Raw genomic sequence first — 26980 nt, 5'->3', positions numbered from 1 at the left:
AGTCGGGCAATTGAGTGGATAAATCCACGGCAGGAAAAGTAAACGACACAAGTAAAAATATTTCACATCTCAAGATGTGAATTGTTTTGTAGACTGCCATGTTGGCTTCACCGTCTAACGTTCTTATTCCATAGAAAGTGAGCTGAAGACTCCTGGGGGACACTTCGGCTGATGGCCGGAAGCGCTCTCTGTCAAGGAGAAAACAAGTCATACGTCACGTCCAGGGAATAGATCGACAGAAATGTCGATAGCGGTCAAAGAATGTGGTATGTTCTAAGAAGTGCGTCACCAAGGCAAACTTGGTGCGGCACAGCAATCCAGCGACGGACAGGATATTCAGAGTTCACCTATCGCAGGTGAAACCTGTGTAATGTCATTGTAACTTAGCCATCAATATTTAGTAGTAGTGTGAAGGTTATATTTTGTGTGGCCTTCTGCCCCAATTATAGTATTTTGCATATTGTATGTACGATCTTCCCCTCTGGTTATTCTGCTGTCCTTTTCCTTTGCGGCCATTACCAGGCCCCCGTCTCCTGCAAAACCACACTAGTGGCTAAAACCTTCCACGCCGCCCGGCCCTCAATATCACCAACAGAGATCGTACACTAAAATCATGTCACCAACAAATTTCTGCCGCCGAGATCTTCCTGTTTCAGTGCCCCGCAGCCGTTCGTCGCTGTACCTCCACTGAGGTGGGGTACGGGCCCACTCCACTCCCGTGATGTCAACCTGTGAATGGCGCACCGGAGTCATCTCGCGCCAACTGATCTGGGGACTGTACACATATCCCTGATCTGCGGCGTCCTTCACCACGACTACCCCTCTCATAGTAGCGGGAGAGGTGTATCTGAGAGGTGCGGGCGATCTCATTTGGACATTGGCCGCGGCGGCTGGTCTTGTCGTCAAAATTATCGACATGTATTTGGCATTCTACGGCAACAAAGACACTCTAAAGCTGGAGTTTAACTAGTTATCACTTCAAAAAAGATTTTGAAAATGTTTTTTAACTTTCATCAAAATTCTCCTACAAATCTACGTTATTCTTCAACTATTAATGTCTCGTCCATATTCTTCCACAAATCTATTTGCAAGGAATTAGAAATTTTCTTCAACAAATGAGAAATTTTTTAAATAGGAAAAGAAATACTTTTGTGTCACCCCTTGGAAGGACATTTGGTGGGGGGAGGTCTGTACCGGGAGGTACACCTCTACGCCGCACGTTTAAATCTTGCGCCAATAAATCCTCCTCTACAGGAGAAACTCTGAACTTAAAACTGGACCTACTTAAACTTTTCCTCTGAAGATGTCACTGTGTGAATTTCGACTTGTTTTTGTTTACTATTTATCATGAAGTATGGACATTCTCTCACAGATGTCACTGCAAAAACTATGATCATGCACCCTGGTGCGAAGTGAAGGAACTTTCTTGGAGAAATTTTGTACTCATAAGTGTTTTGCCTTTACTAAATTTCGTTCATTCTTTTGTGGGTTGGCAATGTTTAGCTTTTCCTTCCGCCAGTTTTGAAGTTAGCCAATCAATAATTTCTGTAATTAATTTTCAGCCAATCCCGTATTTCTTCTTCGATGTTGCGTGTAACTGTGTAATGTAGCCAATACAATTCTGGGGGTGTGTCTTGATTATTCATGAAAGTTCTCAACTTTCCCCGAGGGTATAAAAACTGCTGATTTTCTTGTCTCTCGGCCACTTCATCAACATCTAAGAGTGTGGACGTGACGCAGGACGCGGGTAGCGCCTCTTCCATCAGGCAGCAGGTCTTCAGTAAGGTAATGGCCGTTTAACATCTTTATTTCCTGCTAGCTCATCAGTTTAACCCGCGGGAAAGGTCCGAAACTTTTACAATGTAACCTATCTTTCGAACATGTAATTTTCTGCCGTTTTTGTAAAACTTCATAAAATCTGTAACTGTAATTCGGGGACAGAGAGTGATCTACCCTCTCGAGCTCCCCTTCATATTGGTTGGAGGTGACTACGTTTTGTAACTGGTTTTCTCCCTTTCTGTAATGTCTTAAATTTTTGCTATACGAGTCACCTTCCTAAGTTGAACTGGTAAACCAAAGTTATCAAACATAAAGGAGTACAGTTAAACCTGACTTATAAGTATAACAAAGGGAAGAGAATAAAGTACTTGTAACTCAGAATTACTTAGAAATCAGACTTACACAATACACCAGATAGTTTCTGAAAAACCAATGGAATAGACCTACATGTGTAAATCCTTGCAAATAATAAATACATTAAGACAGAAAATATTATATTATTTTGAACTTGGTCCCCCCTTAAAGAAATCAGACAGTTTGCCATGTTTCACTTTGCTTGGATTAAGAGTATAAACCTCCTTTTGCTAACTTAGTAATGAATTTAAAGCATTTTCAATACAACTTTTCGCACTGATGTAACGCCAACACATAACGATTGCACTTAACACTTCACCCAGTTCAGGTGTTTGAAGATTGAAGTCGTTATCTACAACTCCGTCACTGTAACTCTCGCTTGTAGCTGGTCCATCACCCCCGCGTTGTTGGCATACATCAGCAATAATCTCTTCATCCAGTAGTTCCCCACATACAGCCAGATTATCATCGAAATGCGCAAAAGTATCGAATTCTACACCCTCCGGTAGCGTTAGCTCATTGCCAAACAAAACTTCGTCCCCATAATCATCATTAGAGGCAGCCCCTTCTAGTAAGACACCAGCTTTGCGGAAACAGTTCCTGGTTGTGGAGGTTGACACCTGCTCCCAGGCAGCCGAAGTAAAGTCCGTGACTTGTAGCAAATTAATGGAGAGGTTCATTTCCTACATCACACAGTGTTATCAAATGTTGAACCTGCATTTTTCTATAATGGACTTTGAAATTTGCAGTGACACCCAAATCAAACGGTTGTAGAACACTGGTACAGTTAGGAGGGAAAAATGCACTCGGAAATTTTCCAGAACGATTTGCGGTGGATGTGTTGCACACCGATCCATAAGAAGAAGGATCTTCTTCTGTTTCCTTTTCATTTTAACGTCCAGTTTTTCAACCACTGTTCCATTAGAAGCATAGTCATCCAAAAATTTCTGTTGGATTCGTATTCCGTAGGTTCTGATTTTGCACCCTTAAAATATCTCGGATTCTTCCATTTTCCTATCAAAAGTGGAGGAAGTATATCAGATCCATCTGCATTGGTGACGAGAAGAACTGTTACACGAATTTTAATTTTCTTGCCTCCATGGCATGAGTTACAATTTTCAGCTAATGTTTAGAAAGGAGATTGCAGAATAGGCCGGTCTCATCACAACTGTAGATGTTTGGAGGCTGATAATCGCTTACGATACCCGGCAGAACTTCTTCTTTCTAGTGTTGCACCGTGTTGTCGTCCACAGCTTTTGAGTCACTGCAAATTGTTCTCCCTGCGACTCCATGGCGATTTTTAAATCCTTGCAACCATTCTGATGATGCCTGGATATCAGCCTTGATACTCATAATTTAAGCTAAATCTTTCGCATTTGCCTTCAATATGTCGCCACTAATTGGTAGAGCTGCAGCCCGCTTTTGCTGACGGCTGCACTTTGCTAATCTTGAACCCAGTTTTAAGAACTCATTCAAAATAGCGTTTCCTTAAAGGATGACTGTACATAGCGCGTTATAAGCAGTCCCTCTGAAGCAATTTCATTTTTTGTTTTGTGTAGATTAGATACCGGTATCGTGGACATTTCACTTCTCCGTTGTTCCCATTAAAGAAATTGTCGTATTCAAACAAATTTATTGTATTTTCTTTTATTTCCGCACCGAAACCGCCCACCTTGCTTGCAATGTATCTTAATTTTTGGTGGCATTGTGAGGGTCAAAAGCGACGAAGGTAGAGGAGCGAGATAGAGTGGGACGGGGACTCGCTCGGTTGGCCTTTGTTAAGCCGCCAGTAAGTAGGGGTCAACAATGTCATTCAGCAAAACTCTTTGTGTTCAGTTTCAGCATCTAAACCCAACCGCTCTAATTCCGGCTACGCCTAATAAAAAGGAAACTTCGTAAATAGAGTATTTTCTTTTTAAAAACAAGTGCTCATTACAATTACGCAAAACTCAGTTATATTTCACTGACACTTAACACGCGTAACAGCAAATTACGTATAAACGGATTACGAATAAATAAGGCTTAGCTAACACGATTTAAATTACATTTTGCCGGGACCTAAAGGAAATTACGTACAAATACGAATTACGCAGAACAGAGTTACATATAAAGTAGCTTCAACTGTAATTATATTTTATAACTAATCTCTTTTTTTTTTTTTTTTTTTTGCTAGGGGCTTTACGTCGCGCCGACACAGATAGGTCTTATGGCGACGAAACTAATCTCTATACATATCGGTGGTCTCTTTAACCTGTACAATTAACCAGCTTTGAATATATGTATGTGAAATATGGTATGTGTTGGTATATGGAATTGGGAACAATCAAGCGTCCGGAATAGGAACAAGTCTGCCCATCAGTCAAATTTTGCACCATGACCTACATATTACCACCCACAAATTGCCTTGTTAAACCTTTAATTTTCATTACTACAGATTCTCTTACTCTCAGGTTGTACATTTTCTGAATTGAAGTGAAAGATAAGAATAAATATAGTCAACAAAAAGTATACGAGGCGCATTTTACCGTGTTTCTTTTGATTTTGTGTGGAGCAAGCCATTCACTTTACTGCAAGAAGGTGCTGTCATCTATTGATCTGTTTCGAAGACATATCTTCCGCTTATTTCAGGTGCATACCACATAGCCGTTAAGAGTGTCCGGAAATGGAAGCTGCCGGGATATTGGACCCCTTCCCAATGATTTAAAATTTTGTACAGGAATGTAAGTCAATACAGATTAAAGCTGTTGGATTATCGATTTTCATTCGTTCCGATAATACGTCCATCAATCCCAATGACAGAAAATTTTATTTTGTGTCAACGTTACCTTGATCCCACGTTAAAAATATAAATGTACCTGTCAACCCTGAGAGACTGGTAAGGATTCCTGTACGTCACCCATCCTGGACTGAGCATGCGTTTGACTTTACAGCCCTGCTCGTTCGCATATGAACTGTTAGACTGACATTCTGGTTGAAGGATTTGTCACAGACAGTTCAATCGTATGGTTTCCCGCCTGTATGCGTTTGCATGTATAATGTTAGATCGACTTCCTGCCTAAAGGATTCGCGACGTACATTACAGCAGTCTGCGTGATTCCGCATGTGCACTGCATAACTGCCCTTCTGGCTGAAGGATTTGCCACAGACAATGCTGCACTATGACTCCGCGTCTTAAGAACCCGCATGTGGACGCTCGAATTTATTTTCTGCCTGAAGAACTCGCCTCAGACAAAGTGCCAGTATGGATTCTCACCTGTGTGATTGAGCGTGTGAATTGTATGATGGCCTTTCTGGCTGAAGGATCTGCCACAGACATTGTAGCCGTATACCTTATCGTTTGTGAGTCCGCATGTGTACTGTATGACTGCCTTTCTGACTGAAGGATTTGCCGCAGAGATTGCACCAAAACGGCTTCTCGCCTGTATGACTCCGTATGTGAGCTGCTAGGTTGCCTTTCATGCTGAAGGATTTGCCACACATGTCACAGCAATATGGTTTCTCCCCTGTGTGAGTCAGCATGTGAACTGTTTGAATGCCTTTCTGGCTGAAGGATTTGCCGCAGACATTGCAACAGTATGGCTTCTCGCCTGTGTGAGTCCGCATATGAGTTGCTAGGCTGGCTTGCAGTCGGAAGGATTTGAAACAGACTTTGCACAAGTGCTGCTTCCCGCCATTTTGCATGTTATCTCCTGAATGCGTTCGCATGTGAATTCCTAAATAGACTTTCAGCCTGAAGAATTTGCCACACATTTTGCAACAGTGTGGCTTTTCAGTCGTATGCTTCCGCATATGAGCTACTAGAGAACGTTTAATCCGGAAGGACCTCCCACATATATGACATGAATGCGGCTTCTCGCCTGTATGTGATTGCATATGAACAGTTAGTGTGCCTTTATGACTGAAGAATTTACCACAGAAACTGCACCAGTGTGGCTTTTCGCCTGTATGTGTGCGCATATGAACAGTAAGATTGACTTTAATGCTGAAGGAAATACCACAGGTATCGCAAAAGTGTGGCTTCTCGCCTGTGTGAGTCCGCATGTGGACTTTTAAATGAATTTTCTGGATAAAGGATTTACCACAGATATTGCAGGAGTATAGTTTTTCTTTCGTGTGTGTTCGCAAGTGAAAAATATGACCGCCTTTCTGACTGAAGGTTTTGCCGCAGACATCGCAACAATATGGCTTCTCGCCTGTGTGAGTCCGCACGTGAGCTGCTAGATTGGCTTTATGGCTGAAGGATTTGCCACATATTTTGCAAAAGTGTTGCTTCACACCTGTATGATGTCGCATATGAACTGTTAGGTTTACTTTCTGGCTGAAGGATTTACTACAGATATTGCAGCAGTATGGCCCCTCGTCTGTATGAGTTCGCATGTGATCACTTAGCCTGCCTTTCTCGCTGAAGGATTTGTAACAGATATTGCACCTGAAACAAGTTACTCCACCATCCGGAGGTTGATGATCTCCGTAGCTCACCTCGGGTCTCAATCTACAATGGAAACATTAAAATGATGTTACCAGTAGTTCAACAGTCAACTCCATACAAAGAAAATGCTACTGAACATTTCATTCACTGATATCACATGCTAAGAGCTTGTTATTCATGAACATCACATTCCTGAGCGTAAACATCATCTGAGGTCTATTTCAGAATGTAGTCGTAAATAAGAAAAACTTTCAACTGTTACGAGGATATGCTGCGTCTTTCCTCTCGAATCACGATATAACGCGCAAGAAACTTCTGACGATTTACGAATGTAGAGCACATAGACAACCTCATTTAAAGAAGGCTTGATAAGAAGTGGCACAGCATAAAATGAGAAACACAACCTCTTAAATCCGACATTTATCTATTGAAATCCATATATTTCAGTCCTCGTACATAAAGGAGAGCATATGCTTTGTTGATTCGATCTTGTTCAAAAAATACTCTGCAGTTTGTGGCAGGGAGTAAGAAAATGCATTTGCTGGCCATACAAACTAGATTAAAATCAGTCAAAGTAGACGAACGGCAAATCATTTTCTTGAATATTTGTCAAATTGGACTCTCATGCACATTTAGTACACAATAAACTGATAACAGATTGTGTCAATCTCTTGGTGACAAATATTTAGAAAGAATTTAATCAATGAAATTAATAAAATCTTTTCTTGGTGTGATTAGTTAACTTGGATAAAGAAAGTTCAATCTTGAAATTTATAAATGACAACATTAATTAAGATCACCTCGAAATAATTAGTTATCTTAAGTGAATAATGTTCATTCTTGAAGTTCATAACTAATGACATCAATGAAGTTCACCTTGGAGAATACAGATCATTCCTGAAATTAAACTAACGAAACTAATTAGAGTTCCATTCTGAAATAATTAATTGGTACGACCAAATAAAGATTAATCTTGATATGCCTATCAAAATTTCGAGCTAATATTCATTCTTCAATTAGCTAACTAACGTAATATGGAGATTAACAAAATTTTGATTCGTAGAAATGTTAACGAAGTGGCCAAAGTTCAATGTTCCCACTCGTTATCGAGTTTGTCGGTGCCACTTAATATTACTCTGGCTTTAGGAAATAGCAAGTCATTTGAAAATTGGAATGTATGGGTTCAAAATCATAGTGAATGCATACCTGCCAACATTCAAAAAGAGAAATCCGGAAGATCCTAAGCGGAACACACGCATGCGTCGCAAAGTCTTGAACGTAAGACGGCAAGGGGAGGGGGAGATCATAAACAATAGTAATACAAGTCAAAAGTATGTTACGCTCACCCCTGGAATGAAATACTTACACAAAATTACACCTTGACGAGTGCTCGTCTGTTCCTGCTAACACTGGAAACACTTTCCGTGATCGTATTAATTAAGCAGAATATGTCTCCCTAAAAGACTGATATCGTTTCTCAGTTGAACTCATTACAAATACCACTAGAATATACTAAATCGCTTACAAATTCGTCACAGCGTTCCACGTGTTTGAGAACTACCGGCAATGTTACTGACACACACAAACAAAGCATTTCACAGCTGCTACGAAGCACGACGCAGTTAAAGTTGTTATATAATTTCACAGCGTGCTACGTTCACAGGTTTCCTTCCTTCAAAATCACAGTCTGCTACTTGTTTGGAAGCATCTCAGTGAATAAGGTAGCCGTTGAGGTCGAACAGGTGACAAAAGCACAGTGATAATCGATAATGTGACTATCGATACATTTACCGGTCGAATTTCAAACATTGCATCTCGTATTAACAGCTACTATCGGAGGTCAAACAAATCCGATTCGACCGCAGAAAGAAAACCAAGAGCGGATAATTCAAAATCTGTACAATAACGCTGTTCACCCGGCTAACCGTAAAACACACTCAAAATCCGTACATTTTACGGAAAAACCTGAACACTTGGTAGGTTGCTGGAAAGTTTAAAAGTGACTTGCTGAATTGAAAGTTATTTGATAAGAAACAGTTTACACTATTCTTAAATGACACAGATGCATATCCCCTTATTGAACAACTGGCTCCGTTTGACTCTGTCCTCACAGGCTGTAGTACCGTGTCTACCATGGATCAGAAACACCATCACCACGTCTCTCGAAGCTACCAAGTCTACCACAGATCAGGAACACCACTACCACGTATGGTTCGGAGTTACCACGTCTCGATCGGCGGGAGTTCACAAGACAATACGGGCGGTCGGAGTATGCATGGGGTGTTAGTTTACACACACCAGTTCGAGTGATATTGCACTGTTCGTTCCAAGTAGCACGTCTAATATGCGCAGTAATTTGCACCAAGTCCTCTAGTAAGGCGAATGGCTTGTCATGAGACACTGGGTTTACTGAGTTCCACTTGCAAGTTTAATGCAATTCAATAAGTTTTAAACAAAGTCTATGCTATGATAATTGAAACTTCACGTTACCCTGACTTCACTAATTTCTGACTGTCAGGTTAACGCAGTTCAAGTGAAAAGTGTAATGAAGTCTATTCATTCCACCTCACACGTGATCTTAGGGTAGGATTCAGTCCATGTTCCCGATGCGTTGAAAAACAGTTTACTCTCACTCTATCACGACGGAATATTAAATAGTTAATGACACTAACCATGAAGTATTATGCAAGTAGTTTCAACAAAGTCGTAACTAGTTAATTTATTCGTAGAAGTTAACACGTAGACTTGTCGTATTAATTTATAAGTTAATCAACAGTTCTATCACACACGGTATTAACATATCCGATGCCTAACAATTGTATAAGTCCCGCGAAAGGTTTAAGCATTTGGAAAACCTTAGAATGCAGGATTCATACCGCTGTCGGAGTTAGAGTTCTCAGCTGTACCTCGTGGGTATTTACTTCGACGTTCGGAATCGACACTGGCGCACAAAGTTGAGCTGTACTGCCGGCACAACCTTGGGCAGCAGGTCTTTACTATGCTGTACTGTCCCTATACTGACCTCTCGTTGGAGAAATTGGCTTGTCTTATGTATCCGGGCTTGACCCTGAGCATACACGTCATTCAAATTATCTGATATCATGACGTAGCGATATCTCCTTAACTAAAACAGCTATTAACATGATATTTGGATATGAGCTATATGTTGTTGTAAGCTACACGGTCCCGTTGTCCGTTAGTAGATATCTCCTCTGGAAGCGAAGATATATGATAAAGCTGCCAGATGGTCCTCTCTGACGTGTGGGCCATGCGTTTCGTGATGTCGTAGTCGATACTTAGCAGGCTACAACGAGCTCGCTCTCCGGAGGCGTTGCATCATAGCCTACAACGCACACATTTTGAAAAGATGAAACAGACCGTGCGGTCGCCAGTTCGATTACGGGCGGTTCCTGTTTCAATATAGACGGACGGAAGGTTTATACAAGGAAGTTCATACTTATTACCGTGTATTCTACGTCTTAATTAATGTCTTTAACAGCAACATGGGAACGACTAATTCTGATGAAATCCTCTAAAAGCTGAAAGATAACGTGCAGATGACGCTTTCATTTTCACCTCCAGATACCGCTGTCATAGATATTATGATAGCGACACAGAATATGGCCTTTGTAGTAGTGTTTTAGTACAATGTCCTGATATCTTGAAATATTTGAACCCAAATGCAGCCTATCACGTCCTTAAATATTCTTACAAGCGTTCCTTCAACACTACAGCTACAAGGAACATGAAAATCAAGGTTTGAACCAAAATTAAAGATGACAGGAAATTGACCTGCACCCGTAGTGGATACTGCTGCTATGTAAAGGAAGGAATGAGATTCCTTTTATTACAAAAGCTTCATGGACAAAGTGATTGTGTTTAGTGGAATTATAACATCGTCAGTGCCTGTCTTCCCACCAAAGAGTGGTTTTAGATATTCTAGGAAAGAAGAGCCAGAAATACAAATTTTCTGGTTAAAGGTGAGATTCGCTTACAGCAGAAAAGTGGGAAAAGCCGATCATGCAGGCCAAAACACGTCATAACATGAAGCGGTAATTCCCAATTGATGCTGTGTGCACTGAATTCACATGGCCCGGTGGAATGCATGACTTCCTCACAAGTAAAGTAGTGGGAGGCTCGACCGCGTGATGTTACTGCACTCTTATGAGAAAATAAGTGGACAAATAAACCGGGGACACTGATTCCAGATATGACAGACCAGACCACTTGAACAGCCACAAGGCAACAGGGGCCAGAGATTACTACACGTCATACATTCTGTGGCATATCACACCAAGCAAAAGTACAATATTCTGTGGCAATTCTTCTTTAGGTGATTACATGATATTTGATACAAGTTATTTATCAGGTTATCAATTAGTTTTTCAATTTGTGTTGATGAATATTATCCAAGAACCAGTCGCACTGCGGTAACACATGGCGCGTCCCAGGTGAGGGATACTGGTTCCCTACCGGCCTGCCGGCAGACTTGAGCGAAATATAATAGCTCTCGTGGACCAAACACGCACAAATTCTTTAATGGCAAATTGGCGGAGATGGAAACGTTCGGTAAGGACCAGTTGGCAGAAAAGGTACTCTACCTTTGTGGAAGTTGATGCAGAAAGGAGCGTAGCACTCCTCCTACAGAGACGCGGCTGCAGAAGGCGTCTGTTCTCCATGTCCAGAGCGGGGTAACAACCTGCTGTCAGGAGCTGTAATATGTTTCATAACAGGCAGCACGTAAACTAACACCATCACATCATTATAGGAATGCCTCACGAAATCGGAATCAAGGTTAGGTCTTTCCGTGGAAGAGATGCGCGTTGGCAGGGTCAGTAAGCGTGAAGAGTATGCAAGGTTATCGTCGCACGGGCTGTGATGGTTAAACAACCGAGTACCCTTATTCTGTTTCGCATCACTGAACGATGTCCGGACAAAGTAGCGAATTAGCCACAGCACATGAGAGAAGGCATAAAGGCATCTGCAGGTGCAGGAAAAAAGATGGAGAGGGAAAAAGTCATGCGAAATGGGGTGCAGTTTGTAACTGAAGTTCAACGGAGCCCGAAGAAAAATGAATGATTTTGGTATAGTTATATCAGCAAAATTTTACGGTCCAGTCTTGGAGGTGCAAAAGTATGACAACCGCTTGATGTTACTCGTCTGCGTTGGGGATAGAAGGAAATTCCAATTTCTCAGCGCAACGCTCCACAAACTGACCTGGTCACGGAAACCAAAGATGCTTTCTCGACACCACATAACAAGAAGACCGCTGACTATGTTTTCTTTGCCAGCGATCTGAACTGATACCTCGGATGGAGGAAAGAATACCACACAACCCATGGAGTTCATGGATATGGAGAGAAGGACGACGACGACTAATGAATTACCAAATATGCAGAATCTGATCATCGCGAACACAAAGTTCAAAAGGCGCCCATATTCATCTAGTCACGCACCACAGAGGCTCCCATCCAACTCACATTGAATACATTCTTGTGAGACGAAGGAATCACAAAGCAAGAAACTCGTGGTACAGTTGTTCCTTCAACCTTTCTGCGTCCTTAACATCGTCATTACGAAGCCTCGTGTCACTGTTAATCCTTCGTCTCCGTCGTCCGGACAAAGTCACCAAGAGCCCAATACTTCGCAGGAAATGGACCAAATGGGATCAGGTGGAGGTGCCTGAAGGAGGAGGTCGCAGTTGTTGCAAAAGTTACAGAGCCACAAATCACCATATTTGAAGTGAGCCAGACTAAACTGAAAGAGGCCGCATGCTTTAAGGTTGGAACAACTAAATCAGGACGACGAGAACGAAGGATTAACAATTACATGAGTCTTAGGAATGACGATATTGAGGATGCAGAAAGGTTGAAGGAACAACTGTACCACGACTTTCTTACTCGATGGAATGCCTACTAGGCAGCCTGTAGTAAAGTGAAGGTCATTGCGATAACAAAAGCAAACCGCTATACAGGTCTATGTGTGAAAGTTGACACGGGCGAAGAGGAGCGGGATATGTAACGGCTAGTAACATCCAGGCATCGCGAAACGGAAGAAATCCAAAGTTTTTACAGCATCAATGAGGAAACAGGCGATTTGCTACTCGACTGGCGGGAAGCGGGAGAACGCCGAAGGCAATACTTTGACAAAATTTCAATCTTGGTATTTTCGTATCAACCAATCCAAATCACCTCCGCTGTTGAAGGTCCAAAGAAGGAAATTGAGGTCACCGAAATCCAGGCTATGCTGAAGGAATTGAAACCAGGAAGGCTATCGGTCCCAATGTCCTTCTACCATAGTTTTGGTTCTCTCAACTGTGAGATGCAGCAGTGTAGCTAACATAAGCTTTCAATCAGATCATTAAAGAAGATCAAAAACCAACAGATTGGCGACCGAGTATCCATTCAAAAATAAAGGAAGCCCTGCCGATTTTTCTAACCACTGCCCGATCAGACCTGTGAGCCACGCAATGACAGTTTTCGAACAAATCCCAGACGAAAGGATTAGCGATTTAGCGAAACTTGCGTGCCAAGCTGGGTTTTTGTAAGAATGTGGCACAACAGGAGCAATCCACGCTGCACAGCTGGTAGTTGAGAGACAGTGTGAAAAGAATAACAGGCTTCATCTTCACTTTCTGGACGTTGGAAAGGCCTTCCATCGGGAACCTCATGACCTTATCTGGTCAGCGCTACAAGAACATGGCATTCCAGACCGCCTTTTTCTGCTAGTGACTTTACGTCGCACCAACACAGATAGGTCTTGTGGCGACGATGGGATAGGAAAAGCCTAGAAGTTGGAAGGAAGCGGCCGTGGCCTTAATTAAAGTACAGCCCCAGCATTTGCCGGTGTGAAAACGGGAAACCACCGAGCTCGATAGCTGCAGTCGCTTAAGTGCGGCCAGTATCCAGTAATCGGGAGATAGTGGGTTCGAACCCCACTGTCGGCAGCCCTGAAGATGGTTTTCCGTGGTTTTCCATTTTCACACCAGGCAAATGCTGGGGCTGTACCTTAATTAAGGCCACCGCCGCTTCCTACCCATTCGTAAGCCTTTCCCATCCCATCGTCGCCATAAGACATATCTGTGTCGATGCGACGTAAAAGCAAATAGCAAAAAAATATGGGAAACCACGGAAAACCATCTTCAGGGCTGCCGCCGGGGGATTCGAACCCACTATCTCCCGGATGCAAGCTCACAGCCGCGCGCCTCTAACAGCACGGCCAACTCGCCCGGTAGAGCACCTTTCTAAGAGTATTCAATTGCTCTACGTAGAACCAAGGAGTTATGTTCAACCTGCCGCAGTAGCGTCTGACTGAAGGAGCCTGCCAAGGCCCTGCCTTCTCACCACTGCTGTTCATTCTTGTGATTACATCAGACCTGCACAAGCCAATACCATGGACACTTCTCTATGCTAATGATGCCGTTTTGGCTGCAGAGATTAAGCTTGATCTCCAGCTCCAAACAGAAGACTGGAACAATCGACTGGCGCAATATATCCCGCGCCTCAAAAAATAGAAGAAAGAATACATTACATCGTCGAGAAGTTGGAGTCATGCATGTTGACGGTGAAGATATAGCACGCGTACAGAAATATAAGTATCATGACTCTACAATCTCTGATGATGGCCAACTAACTGATGAAGTCGACTTAAGGACACAAAAAGCCTGACTGACGTGGAGAATTACAACGGGAGCCCTTGCGACCATCAGATAAAAGACCAACTGAAATCTAAGATCAACCGAACTGTTATCTGTCCTGTCATTTTCTGCGGCAACGAATGCTGGCCAGCTACAAAGGAGCTAGAACGCCAACTAAGCATCATGGATACGAATATACTTATGTGGAAGGCTGGCATAACTGGACTGTTTCTCATTTCAAATGATGTTATTCGGAAACTTTCAGCGTTGCTCCCATCGAGAAGAAAATTGAGAAAAGCCGTGTGTGCAGGTTTGGGCGTGTGTTGCGTGCAGAGGACGATGTATAGTGAAAGTCAGCATGCACACAGGAAGTCGGTCGAAAGAGGCACAGGGACAAACAAGGCAGCGAACGACAGATACAGTGCACAAGGAGCAAAAATCGGAGATTGCATACAGACATAGCCCGAGACTGAACTAACTAGAGTCAATGAATCACACCACCGGACCCTGCCACCATAAAGGACTAACACTATACAAGCCTCATTTAACAAGAAGCAGATTGACGAATATTCCATTGTAAAAATGGGATACAATGGATATTTTACACATCCTAGCATTCAACTCAATATGTTCAAATTCTCTCCCATAAAGCCTATGTCCTATATCTACAAATAACTTATTTCACAAAATAGTGTTCGAATGACAGAACTCTTCTGGATTTCGTATTTAAGTGACTCCATTAGACGCACTACAAAGAAAAAATATGTAACTCAACAAAGGAAACAATTAGGATTATCTGTGTTAATCGGGAGTGACAGTTTGAATATCCAGTGAAATTGTACGAATGCCAACCAGAGGGGAGTCTGTCAGTGTAATCCAATATGAATGGAACTTCGCAATTCATATTTCTGCTTACATTCGTCATAGATAGCAGTTAATCAGAACAATCAATTCGTTATTTTCACTCCGATTAAGTCTATAAATATGCAGACCATGGAGGAGTGGCACAAAGTGGTCAGCTCAGGGCCATGTGACACTCTACACGTGGAAGGAAACTGTGGCACTAAATGGCTGGTTCAGGACCATGGGCATCTACACAAACGAAAATGAACCTTATCACCAATTATTTAGCTCAAAGCAATGTGTGTCTCCAAAAACGGAAGGTAACCTCATCACCAATTGGTTATCTCAGGAATATGTGTCTTTCCACACATCAGCAATTGGTAATTTTATTAACCTTCATTACCTGTTCTTACGTAATTCAGTACTAAACTGACACGGCAAATCTTTTAGACATTTCGAAGTAAGTCATTTAAGTTAATGCATATTTGTAGACTTTTGAAATGAGAGCTGGATAGCACAATGCCAGAGGTGATATATTAAAAAAGTGGGAAGCAGTAGATACAGTAAGATCCGATAGACTCAATCCTTCAGAAGCATCTAAAAGCTATGATATACAACGGACTAAGCTACGTAGAAAATGGACTGTCCTCTGCCTTCTATACAAAGGAAAAAGAATACACACAAAAAGCTTGTCGCTTTGCTGGTTGGAGAGGGCCATTGCAAGAGCTATATTTAGGAAGAAAGCTAAATTAAACTCCAACATAAATGGATATAAGCATTGTGAAATAATGAGTTTGTGTGTGCAAAGTATTCATAAGCAACATTTTGATTGGTGGTAATATTAAAAGATAGTTTTCTTACACAGGAATTACAAAGAAACAGCAGGATTTGAACCTCAAAGAGTTTATGTATTTGGGCGCTCCTCAACTGTGTGCATGGTTCTACTCTGACTAATGAGAGAGTGTAAGCTAGTAATAGGCAGTAATGAGGACTGAAGTGAATATTTCTTGCCACTAGTTGTGAATGTACAGTAGGAACGAGTCAATCCATCACAAAACAGACGAGACCGCTCTAACAACCCTCGAAAGCAAATATACCTTTCAGAATTCGTAGTTTCCATCACTAATCTGGTTAAATGTCAAACCTTCGGATATGAAGAGCCATTGCCGAACCTGACGATACAAGGACAACTAACGCCACAATATCACGCACAAAACTCTTCTGACGACTTCGAAATGTACGAGATCACAGACCACCTCATTTAAGGGGACCCGGAATGCCCTATTTCAAGGACTACCCATGGCAGGTGTTATACGTGTTTAAGATATGTACCTCGACTACTTATTGACGCGGATATAGTTGAAACATTTAGCAGAACATAACTTTCATTAAGGTGAATATACATTACGCAATTAGAGAACTTCAGGATTAATATAACACTTGAAAAAACAAACTGTGAAAGTTTGAAGCTCCTACGTGCAGTAGTAGTTGAGAAAAGACACATTAAGTAATAAATAAAAACGGTAAACTTATGAGAAAACAGCGTCCAAAGTTAGAATGTCAAAACAAGCCTGCCCTGTAATTTGGGTCATCTTCTTCCTCTTAAAACTGATCCAGAATTTTTTTTGGCAGCTCTATGTCTTTTAATGACTTCTTTGGTAAATTCCTGGAACATTCGGTTAGCATTTCGGAATTTCCTTTGTAGCAGATTTTAGAAGGAAGTGAAAGAGACAAGGAAACAAAAAGAAAGGAGGAACCCGATACCGAGAATTCATTAAGATGTGTTTTTGCTTGTAAGGTCTTATTTTTGTACACACAGCAGAGTAAATAAATGCATTGAATACTAATTAGTGACCAGCAGTTATAACCAGTAACATTGGACACCTCTGACGTGATAAAAATAACGGCAAGTTTTCAGAGTGTAGTGAAGTGAAACATAAAGAAGCCACCAATTAAACAACAACACACTGTTACGTGAGTAGAAGTTCTCAGTCACATTTATTAGGCCGTAGACTGTGTTGTAAATTGTGTATTCAGAAACATATACAACAGAAACTAACCCCGAAATGGCAACTCAGGAAAACAAAGATATCCCAAACGTTTTCGTCTGCGAAGCCCGAAATTTGGTTTTCCCAAATAGAAGACCAGTTCAACATCAACAGAATCACATCCGAAGAAACCAAATTTAATTATATAATTGCCCAACTCGAACCTAAATATATCGAGAATATTTGGGATATAATAACAGGACCAAGGAACAGCTAAATATTCGGCCGCAATATCTCGACCTTGGATATTTTTAAAGAGAGTGAAGATGTGAAAATCAAAAAATTGTTTACTGGTGTAGAGTTAGGAGATTACAAACCTAGCCAGCTTCTTATAAAAATGCAGTCGTCAGCTGGAAAGGATGTGACTGATAAGGTTATTACAACGCGTTGGTTAGATAAGCTTCCAGATTCGATAAAAAAAACTACTCTAGTCGTGAGCGAAGAGTGCCTGTAACGTGTCCCAGTGATGGCTGATAAGATGTTGGAGATGAACCCCCGCAATGACGTATTCAAGATTGAAACCCAAGACAAAAAGATACTATTATTAATGAGCTAGTTACTAAGATTGCTCATTTGGAACAACAAATCGCTACGATGTCCTTAGGACAAACCAGCAGTCGGAATCGTAGTCCTCTCTGGCGAAGCTCTAGTTTTAACCGCAGCCGAATAAGAGTGGACTACAGTTCTGTTGAAAACTCAGAGAGGAATAGAGCTGTTGCACACGTAACGAAAGAGATCAGACGAAAAGCTAGATCGCAATACAATATTGACAGATTGTAATAAGAATAACCGTTGTACAACAAAATACGTATTTTGTATTCTCAGAATATTGAGGCAAGTGCTGTATACGAATATTGTAAATAATATTAATGCATGTAACCCTACTCTAACAAATAATTATAAGTTTCAGGTAACATGAAGCAAGAGACCATTGGATACGATTATGAGATGTTTATGAATCCCAGCATGTCCAGTTAAATTACGATAGGATATCGACAGACCTGACGAGAACTGGGTAGGACACCAATGGTTGAAACAAATACCTAGATGATGGTGACACGGGATGACGTTTCCAGCCCATAAGGACCGATAACCAGCCGAGGCAGTCCCAGATGTTCCCAAACAGATGAGGGAAAAGCCGTGAGCTGTGTCCGCATGTCCATCCACCCGGACATGAGATGACAACGGGAGAATCAGAGCAGAGATAAATTTCCTTAAGTCAATGCTATAAGTGAATATTTATTTATTTTTCAAAGTGCTATTATAATTAATATCAGTGAAATTATTATATACGGGAAGACGAATACCATAGTTAGTGTACCGGGCGGTACACCTCCACGCCGCGAATTCAAATATTGCGCCAGTTGAAACTTCTCTACAGGAGAAAGCCTGAACTTTAACATACTGTATTAACTCAACGGTTTCTCGGAAGATGTCACTACTGTAAATTTGGTAATTTTGAAGTGTTCTGAACTGTGTCTATTTTGATTTCTGTTTGTTTGCTCCGTATCAAGAAGTTTGGACATTCTCTACCAGATGTCTCTACCAAAACTTTGATAACGCACTCTGGTGTAAAGGAATGAACTCTCTTGAAGAAATTTAGCATTCATAAGTTTTGTTTTTACTAAATTTTGTTCTGTGGTTTGGGGGTTGGCAACAGTTATCCTTTCTTTCCGCCTGTTTTGAATTTAACCAATAACTAATTTTTGTAATTAATTTCTGACCAATAGTGTCTTTCTTTCTCAATGTTGATGTGTAACTTTTAGCGACCCAATAAAATTGACGGGGTGTGTCTACTTATCCGGTCTAGAAAGCCAAGAATAACGGCCGAGAGGATTCGTCGTGCTGACCACACGACACCTCGTAATCTGCAGGCCTTCGGGCTGAGCAGCGGTCGCTTGGTAGGCCAAGGCCCTTCAAGGGCTGTAGTGCCATGGGGTTTGGTTTGGTTTGGTGTCTACTTATTCTAGAAAGGTCTCGAATTCTCCACGAGGGTATAAAAACTGCTGATTTTCTTGTCTCGGGGCCACTTCAGTAACATCTTTCTTAGTGTGTGAATATGGAGCAGGGGGCGGGAAGCGCCTCTTTCTTCAAGCAGCAGTTCATCTACAAGGTAATGGCCTGTTAACATCTTCATTTCTTGCTAGCTCAGCAGTTTAACTCTCAGGGAGGTTTCGAAACCTTTAGTATGTAACCTACCTTTTTAAAATGTAAATTCTTTTCTATCTATAAATTACAAATCTGTACAGCGGGGATAGAGAGTGCTTCAACCTCTCGAACTCCCCTTCATTTTTAAAAAGGAGGTGACTACGTTTTCATAACGTCTTCTCTTCTTTAATGTAGTAAAGTTTTCTCATACGTGTCACCTCCCTAGCTTGGGATTAGCCCCTGTATGATCGGCCTAGCGCCACAGAGGTTTTAGACAAACTTGGTGTAGGAGTGCAAGTTATCGCCTCCATTCATTTTGTATTTTGGGCCATTTACTTAACCCGTTTTGTTTTCCTTCCTGCGAAGGCCCACTAGATTGGGTATTAGTTACCCCTGTTTCCTTGTGTGCCTTTAGGGCAGATAGAAATGAAGTGTGTTGTAGATTTTGATAGGCTTGTAAAATTGAGAGCGGGCCTGCTCTTTTTCTTAACATTGTAATTACGAGCAAGTGCTCCTCGTACTTTGGGGTTTTGTGCCCTTCAGCAATTGCGGTTGTGAGCTGAGAGCTCAGGAATTAGACTTGGGGCTCGAAGCCCAAATCTTGTAACAAACTGTAATTTGTTAATTTGTTGATCTGCTACTTGGTGCCTGTTATACTTTGTTAATTGTTGATTTTGAAAAGAAAATATAACCTTTGTTAAAGTTTTAAATTAACTTTAATTTTGTAGTTGAGACCTATTTCAGCCCACACCTTCTTTCACCTCTAAGTACCACGAATATCTCCGTAACAAGTGGTAGCAGAGCGTGGTTGAATGGGTCTCAATTTAGCCCCTTTTGATGGCTAAACATTGTTTTCCATTCGAACTCTAAAAATTTTCTCAGTTGCTGGAATTTCTTTATCTTTTTTCTAAAAAATTTCTGTCATCATGTCCGGCCCTCGCGACGTCCTCCATCCCGGCTAATTGCGCAAGGAGGAATTGATCTATGAATTAACAATTAGGAATGTGCAATCTGGAGGCACGGTTGCAGTAGATAACAATAAGCTTAAAGAATCACTTGATTTGCCTATTTCCATCCCCACTTTGGGGGAAAAAGAGATTGATGACGCTCTCTCCACGATCACTGATAATACTACTGAGCTAGCATCTGTAGTTAGTTTTTTTTAGAAAATGATCCTTCTCCAAATCAACTTAAACGTGTGCAAGCTAGATTGTTCCATTTTTACAATAGGGTCACTGATCTATTGTCTCTAAAGTTGAATGACATTCAAAAGAAGGAAGCTAGTGTCGTTCTCGAAAATCTTTCTGATTTGTCCAGTAAGGTTAGCCTTTTGTTAACTGGGGCAGCCCCCTCCCCAAACCGACAATCCCACTGAGGTAAACGTTGTCAGCGAGGAGCATTCTCCCACCGGGGAAGGAAGTACTAAATCTGTAGAAGCCCAACAAACTTCTGTTCCATTAGGAACTGAGTCCGTTCGTCGCACATCCATTCCACCCTTTGTGTTGACTAATGCACCCTCTGAAAGAGCTTCTCCGCCCCTTAGAACTTTACCTACTATGTCACCCGGGTTCAGTAGATTGCCTCATCCGTTAGCAATGTTGCTCAAGGGTATTTCTAAGTTTTCTGTTAATTCCACCAAAGATGTTATTGCCTTTCTAAGATTTTTTGTTGAATTTCAGGATCATGCTCTTGTGTTTTCCCTTTATCCATGTCAAATCCTTCAAATTATTTATCCCTATTCCGTTGGTGTTCTCTCAGACAAGATAGTTAGGGCAATTGCTGAACAATCATCCATAGAAGACTTCCATGCCCATCTGTTAGCAAATTTTATCCCCGCTCGAGCTAGGTCATCGCTCATTCAAAAACTACTACCGAGTACAACGGTTGGATGAAAACTTGGCAGACTTCATCCAAGATATTAAATTCTATACCAGGGTGTTTGCCCTTCACTTTCCTGGAGATCAGATTGTACAGGCCATTGTGGAAGGCATTTCTCCATCATACCGATCATACTTGTGTTTTGCTTCGCGCCCGCAAACTTTTGCCGAGTTAGAGGCTATGGCTGTCTCAGCCGAAGGAGTTAGATATGCCGACACACTACGTGTGGCGAGGGAGACCCCTCCTTCTTTTAGCAATCCTCGGCCTCCACCTCGCCGACCAGTCACTGCCCGTAAATGTTACGCTTGCGGGCCGCCTGACCATCTTCGGAACAAGTGCCCCTTGATTAAACCCAATGAGACCAGGAATGGAACTGGGTCATCCCAAGGTTGTTTTAAATGCGGCGCCTTCTCTCATATTGCCAAGAACTGCCCTAATGCTAACAGAACCCCCTCCTGCTCAACTTCGGGTGCAACTTCCACCAACAATCATAAGTGACTAGTGGCTTCGGCTGAGTCGGCTAACCCCTCTCCACAAGGCTCAGCCCCGGTTTAACCTTACGTAAATTCCGGAAAAGGTCAGAACTATTCGACATTACCATCTGAATGTCCCAAAGAATGTCTTAGGATTGCGGCGGATACTCGCGCACCTATCCCATTTCTCAAAATTGAATTGAATAATGAGCCTGTAACTGCCCTTTTAGACTCAGGCAGTGTTCGTTCTATTATTTCGGCCGAGTGATACTCCAAATTGAAATCTGTTTGTAAACTTCCTGATTTTTGTTCGACTTCGGTTCAATATGTTTCGGCAAATTCCTCTCCATTAGAAATTTTAGGTTTTCTGTATGCCAAAATTCGTGTATCTAAATTTACTTGGAAATTTAAACTGATTTTGGCCAAGCACTTGTCTTGCCCCATTATATTGGGAGCTGATTTCATGTCTCACACCGGTCTAGTGCTCGACCTTCAGAGCAAGTCGTGCACTTTCATATTTGATAGTTATTCCAAAATCCCTTTGTTAAAATGTTCTGTAAGATGTTCATCTATTTCGCCTACCCAGGATGAGATGTTGTTAGACCTTAGACATCTACCTGAGGAGCAGGCAGAGAGTATTCGTAAGTTGTGTCAGTCGTTTCCAGAGGTTTTCTCTGATACTCTTGGTGTTACTGACCTTATCGAATACAAGATTGAGGTTACGGATTCGATTCCTGTCCGTTTTCCACCTTATGGGCTATCTCCACCTAAAATGACGGCATTGAAAGAAATCATAGATCAGATGCTAAAAGATGGTATTATTCGCCCCTCTAAGTCGGCGTTATCATCGCCTATTTTTCTAGTCCCGAAACCCCAAGGTGGCTTCAGGCCTGTAATTGATTATAGGGCTCTCAATCGGAAGGTGGTGTTACAATCCGTGCCCCTTCCAGAACTTCACTCTTGTTTTTCGTGGTTCCGTAAAGCTAAGTTATTCACCATCTTAATCAGGCGTATAATCAGATACCGCTTGCAGAGGAATCTAAACACCTGACAGCGTTTGCCACGGATTGGAACGTGTATGAGTACAACCGCGTGCCTTTCGGGCTCCACACGGGGGCAGCCGTGCATACGAGACTGCTAGACAGGGTCTTCTCCGACATCAAATTTGAATACTTGTATCATTATCTTGATGATGTCGTTGTGTTTTCTGAGATCTTTGAAGAACATCTCGATGATCTGAAAGAAGTCCTAAATCGTCTTCGTAAGGCAGGGTTAACAGTTAAGTTGTCCAAAGTCGCTTTTGCTAAGCCTTCTATGTCATTTCTAGGGCATATTGTGTCGCCCGATGGTGTCGCTGTAGATCATTCTAGAACACAGGCCATCCGTGATTTCAAACCTCCCAAAGACATCAAAGGTATTGCCAGGTTCATTGGTATGGTGAATTTCTTCAGGAAGTTTATTCCAAATTTCGCCAATAGAGCGGCGCCCTTGAACTTACTTCGTAAGAAAGGCGTCAAATTTGAGTGGGAACCTTCTCAACAAGCCGCTCTGTGTAATTTCCCTGTTCTTGCAATGCCGGATTTCTCGAAGAAATTCATCGTCCAAACCGACGCGTCGTCGTCGGCAGTGGCTGCGGTCCTTCTTCAAGAGACCGAACTAGGGAGGCGACCCATCGCCTATGCGTCTAGGACTCTTTCGGCTCAAGAAGCCAAGTATTCCATCTATGAACTTGAGGGTTCGGCTGTCTTGTTAGCGCTAGAAAAGTTCCGCCTTTATCTGGAAAATGTCAAGTTCGACTTGGAGACTGATAACCAAGCCTTAAGTTGGGTCTTAGGTAGGCCGCGTCGTACTGGTCGTATAGCCCGTTGGGCCATCCGAATTTCTGCCTTCCAATTTGACGTTAGGCATATCAGAGGTACTGAAAATGTTGTGGCAGACGGACTAAGCCGTATGTTTTCTAATGAGATAGAGACCCCTGAACAGGTTGATCGTTCTTCACCTCCCGAGTCCATACTACCTGAGATTAATGCCATTCTAACAGATGCTCCCATGCTCTTTAGGGATATTGAAAAATATCAACGTGAACATCCGACGCTGGCTCCGATAATAGAAACCCTTTCTTCTGGGGAAGGGTGTTTTATGTTGCCCGTCGAGGCATGTTCAAAAGATGAAAGTCGTAGTTCCAGCTGTTCTTGTACCAATGATCTTCAAGTACTACCATGAGACCACATTGGGGGGGCATTTAGACATTTCAAAACTCGAGAAAAGATTCGTGAAATGTTCATCTGGAAGGGTATGGACGGAGAAATCCGTGAATTGATAAAATCTTGTAAAACACGTTGGCTTAGTAAACTCACTATGTCCACTAAGCAAGGGCTTTTGTCTTCTCATCAAGCGTCGCGCCCCATGGAACGACTCTATATCGACTACGTCGGACCCTTTCCCCAGTGAAAGGGGAATGCCAATAAATTCATCCTTGTGTGTGTAGATGGCTTCACCAGATTTTCTTGGTTACTTCCGACTAAGCTGGCTACCGCTCAGTCCACCATTTCTTGTTTAAATTCCATCTTCGCTTCTTTTGGTCCGTGTCAATATCTTGTTTCAGATAATGCTAAGGCTTTCACATCTAATCTCTTTCGTAAATTCTGTTTTGATCTGTCCATCTCTCATGTGACTACTTCTGCTTACTATCCTCAACCATCTCTAGCTGAACGGGTCAATCGTAACTTGAGGTCGGCTCTTATTGCCTATCATCATGAAGATCATTCTAGGTGCGACACGTCCCTGCATTGGTTAGCTTTTGCTTTGAATTCGGCGGTTCATGAATCTCATAAGTTTACTCCAGCTTCATTGATATTCAAGTTTGTTCCCAACACGCCGCTCTCTAACCTTTGGTCTCTTAATGATAATCTACCCGAGACAATAGATCCAGATAATATTAGAGATCTTTGGAAGAAGGCCAAGGCCAATCTTAAAATTTCTCATGAAAAAATTAGGGAAGGATATGATCGTGGACGGAGGCCCACCAACTTAAAGGTAGGAGACCAAGTTATGGTCAAGAATTTTGTTCCCGCGGGCAAGCTTGCCCCCAGATTTCATGGGCCGTGCATCATTTTAGATTTCCTTACCCCGGTGACGTTGTTACTAAGCAATCCAGCCACCGAGAGGATATTTAGGGTTCACTTGTAGCAGGTGAAACCTGTATAATTTCCGTGCTAACCTTGCCTTTATAACTTTGTAAGTATCCTGAAGGTTATATTTTTAGTTTCATTTTAAGGCCTTCTGCCTCTTATAGTTTTACATTTGGTTGAATCTGCTTTGTATAAAATTTGTGAAACCTTCCTTGAAGTTACCATGCTGTCCCCTCCATATGGCCATTACCACGCTCCCGTCTCCTGCTAAATCACACCAGTGGCATTAAAATAAAAGTAATGAAATAAAAGTTTCCATGCCGCTGGCCCCTCAGCCTCAACCACAAAGACAGTACCCTAAAAACATTTCTGTCCAACAAGAATTCTGCCGCTGAGATCTTACTGTTTCAGTGCCCCCGCAGCCGTGCGGCGCCGTACCGCCACTGAGGTGGGGTACGGGCCCACTCCACTCCAGCGAGGTCAACCTGTGTACGGCGCGTCGGATCCCTCCTTCCGGCCAAGGCTGATGTGCGGCGCACCACCCGCAAGCTACTTGTGGACTGTAAACAAACGTCGCATCTGCGTCGTGCAGCACGACTACCCCTCTCATAGTGCGGGAGAGCGGTATCTCAGGGTACTTAAGGGGTCCGAGCGGCCTCCTCAGGACACAGGCAGCGGCGGCAGGTCTTGTCGTCAAAATTAAGCGACAGATAATGTTTCTCTTCAGCAACATTGACACTCTATTTCTCCTATTAATACGGCTTTGCTTCAAATCAACATTCGGTGGACTTAGAAAAAATGTTTTTCTTCCAAGAATTAAAGTTTTTTTTTCTGGAATTCAACTACTACAACCATAGAGACCTTTCATCAAAAGCTACTAGAAAAAAATTCTGAAACTGGATTTTATATAATCCCACTAATATCAAACAACTTCTGAGACCTTCGACTATTGCAAAGTTATATTTTTCTCTTTTAAATTCTTCAACTCATCAGCAAAACTTGGACTTTTTAAAACAAATTTGTTGTTTTCTTCTGTGTCACCCCTTGGAAGGACTTTTGGGGGGGGAGGACTGTACTGGGCGGTACACCTCCACGCCGCGAATTCAAATATTGCGCCAGTTGAAACTTCTCTACAGGAGAAAACCTGAACTTTAACAAACTGTATTAACTCAACGGTTTCTCGGAAGATGTCACTACTGTAAATTTGGTAATTTTGAAGTGTTCTGAACTGTGTCTATTTTGTTTTGTGTTTGTTTGCTCCGTATCAAGAAGTTTGGACATTCTCTAACAGATGTCTCTATCAAAACTTTGATTATGCACTCTGGTGCAAGGACTGAACTCTCTTGAAGAAATTTAGCATTCATAAGTTTTGTTTTTACTAAATTTTGTTCTGCGGTTTGGCAACAGTTATCCTTTATTTCCACCTGTTTTGAATTTAACCAATAACTAATTTTTGTAATTAATTTCTGACCAATAGTGTCTTTCTTTTTCGATGTTAGTAGTATAATTGGACAGTTCGGCCGCCACCTCCACCTCAGGCTCCCAGAGGCCACCTCCACCTCCACCTCAGCCAGAGGCCTCCCAGTGGCCACCTCCACCTCCACCTCAGCCAGAGGCCTCCCACATGCCTCCTCCACCTCCACCTCAGCCAGAGGCCTCCCAGAGGTCTCCTCCACCTCCCGCGGGAAATTTGAATTTGTAAACAAAGCCACGTGCTTTTTGACAGCTGTCATCGACAACAACGCATCGCTAACCTCAGTACTACCATCTTGACGGGCCTAAACCTCAGTAGTGCCAACTTAACCTAACTAGCGCGAGGTAAACAAAGCCACGTGCTTTTTGACAGCCACGTGCTTTTTGACAGATTTGTAAACAAAGCCACGTGCTTTTTGACAGCTCTCATCAACAACAACGCATCGCAAACCTCAGTACTACCATCTCGACGGGCCTAAACCTCAGTAGTGCCAACTTAACCTAACTAGCATGAGGTAAACAAAGCCACGTGTTTTTTGACAGCCACGTGCTTTTTGACAGATTTGTAAACAAAGCCACGTGCTTTTTGACAGACAACAACGCATCGCTAACCTCAGTACTACCATCTTGACGGGCCTAAACCTTAGTGCTACCAACTTAACCTCACTAGCTCGAGATAAACAAATCCACGTGCTTTTTGACAGCTACGTGCTTTTTTGATAGCTGTCATCCGCCATCTTTAATCTATAGAGTACAGTGCTGCCCTCTTTAGCTACTTACCTTTGAAA

General features: G+C 42.2%; 1 protein-coding gene across 1 annotated transcript in view; it reads right to left on the bottom strand.

Moving 5' to 3' along the window:
• Positions 1 to 585: 585 nt before the first annotated feature.
• LOC137502973 (uncharacterized) overlaps positions 586 to 26980 on the bottom strand; it is a 74378-nt gene continuing 47983 nt past the window's right edge. Inside the window, exons 6-7 of the mRNA XM_068230254.1 lie at positions 6445 to 6625; positions 586 to 930 (exon numbers count right to left, since the gene is read on the bottom strand). Of these exons, the coding sequence (XP_068086355.1) occupies positions 586 to 930; positions 6445 to 6625 (526 nt within the window). The remainder of the gene's footprint in view (positions 931 to 6444; positions 6626 to 26980) is intronic.

The sequence above is a fragment of the Anabrus simplex genome, chromosome 14, assembly GCF_040414725.1.
Source record: "Anabrus simplex isolate iqAnaSimp1 chromosome 14, ASM4041472v1, whole genome shotgun sequence".
Taxonomy (NCBI): Eukaryota; Metazoa; Arthropoda; class Insecta; order Orthoptera; family Tettigoniidae; genus Anabrus; species Anabrus simplex.
Note: the sequence above shows the minus strand (reverse complement) of the source record. Positions and strands in the feature narration are given on the sequence as shown.